This window comes from Penaeus monodon, chromosome 34 (assembly GCF_015228065.2).
Source record: "Penaeus monodon isolate SGIC_2016 chromosome 34, NSTDA_Pmon_1, whole genome shotgun sequence".
Classification (NCBI taxonomy): Eukaryota; Metazoa; Arthropoda; class Malacostraca; order Decapoda; family Penaeidae; genus Penaeus; species Penaeus monodon.
This window is the reverse complement of record NC_051419.1, coordinates 14522422-14523017: the sequence shown is the minus strand read 5'-3', so window position 1 is coordinate 14523017 and position 596 is coordinate 14522422. Positions and strand designations below refer to the sequence as shown.

The 596-nt window shown below is 36.7% G+C and overlaps 1 protein-coding gene across 1 annotated transcript in view; it reads left to right on the top strand.

Annotated features, from left to right (window-relative positions):
• The window catches only part of LOC119594829 (store-operated calcium entry regulator STIMATE-like), a gene marked incomplete at its 3' end in the record, with an annotated part of 24297 nt that overhangs the window by 15337 nt on the left and 8364 nt on the right, over positions 1 to 596 (top strand). Inside the window, 1 exon segment of the mRNA XM_037943915.1 lies at positions 85 to 206. Within this exon segment, the coding sequence (XP_037799843.1) occupies positions 85 to 206 (122 nt within the window).

The window sequence follows — 596 nt, the reverse complement described above, 5'->3', positions numbered from 1 at the left end:
ATCAAATATATCCCACTGTAACTGACCCCTAGATGTGAGCTTGGGAGAGAATATTAAGTAATCGACCAATCAAATATTTCACAGGTATATCATCAGTTTTCTCCTGGACTCCACGCTCGGCTTAGTCATCATCTGGGCTGGAATCAGACTGAGCATTTACATGGGGCAGACGAAGGGCATGCCGACACTCATCTTCGGAGAATATGGTAAGACCTTAGAGGGTGCCACTGCTTGTTATGCGGCCTTTGTGGTTTACATGACTTCAGCAGTTTACTTGACTTAAGCTACCTTTTGTGATGGTAGATGTTTTGTTATTTAAATGATGGTCTAGCTGCATTGTTGGTAAAGGATAGTGAGTTTTTAAAATGGGAATATTGTACAGGAGTTATCATTAAGATCATGATGTTATTATTATAGTCAAATTCATTTAAACTTTGCTGAATCATCATCATTAGCTTAAGATTAAGAAGAGTACTAACACCTTCATTGTGTTGTAAGAGTTCTTAAGATAGCTATGTAGTGATAATACCTAGGATTAGTTCTTTTGACTTGAATGTTAAATGCACATATATGCTGGTGAAAATCTTAATTTTGTA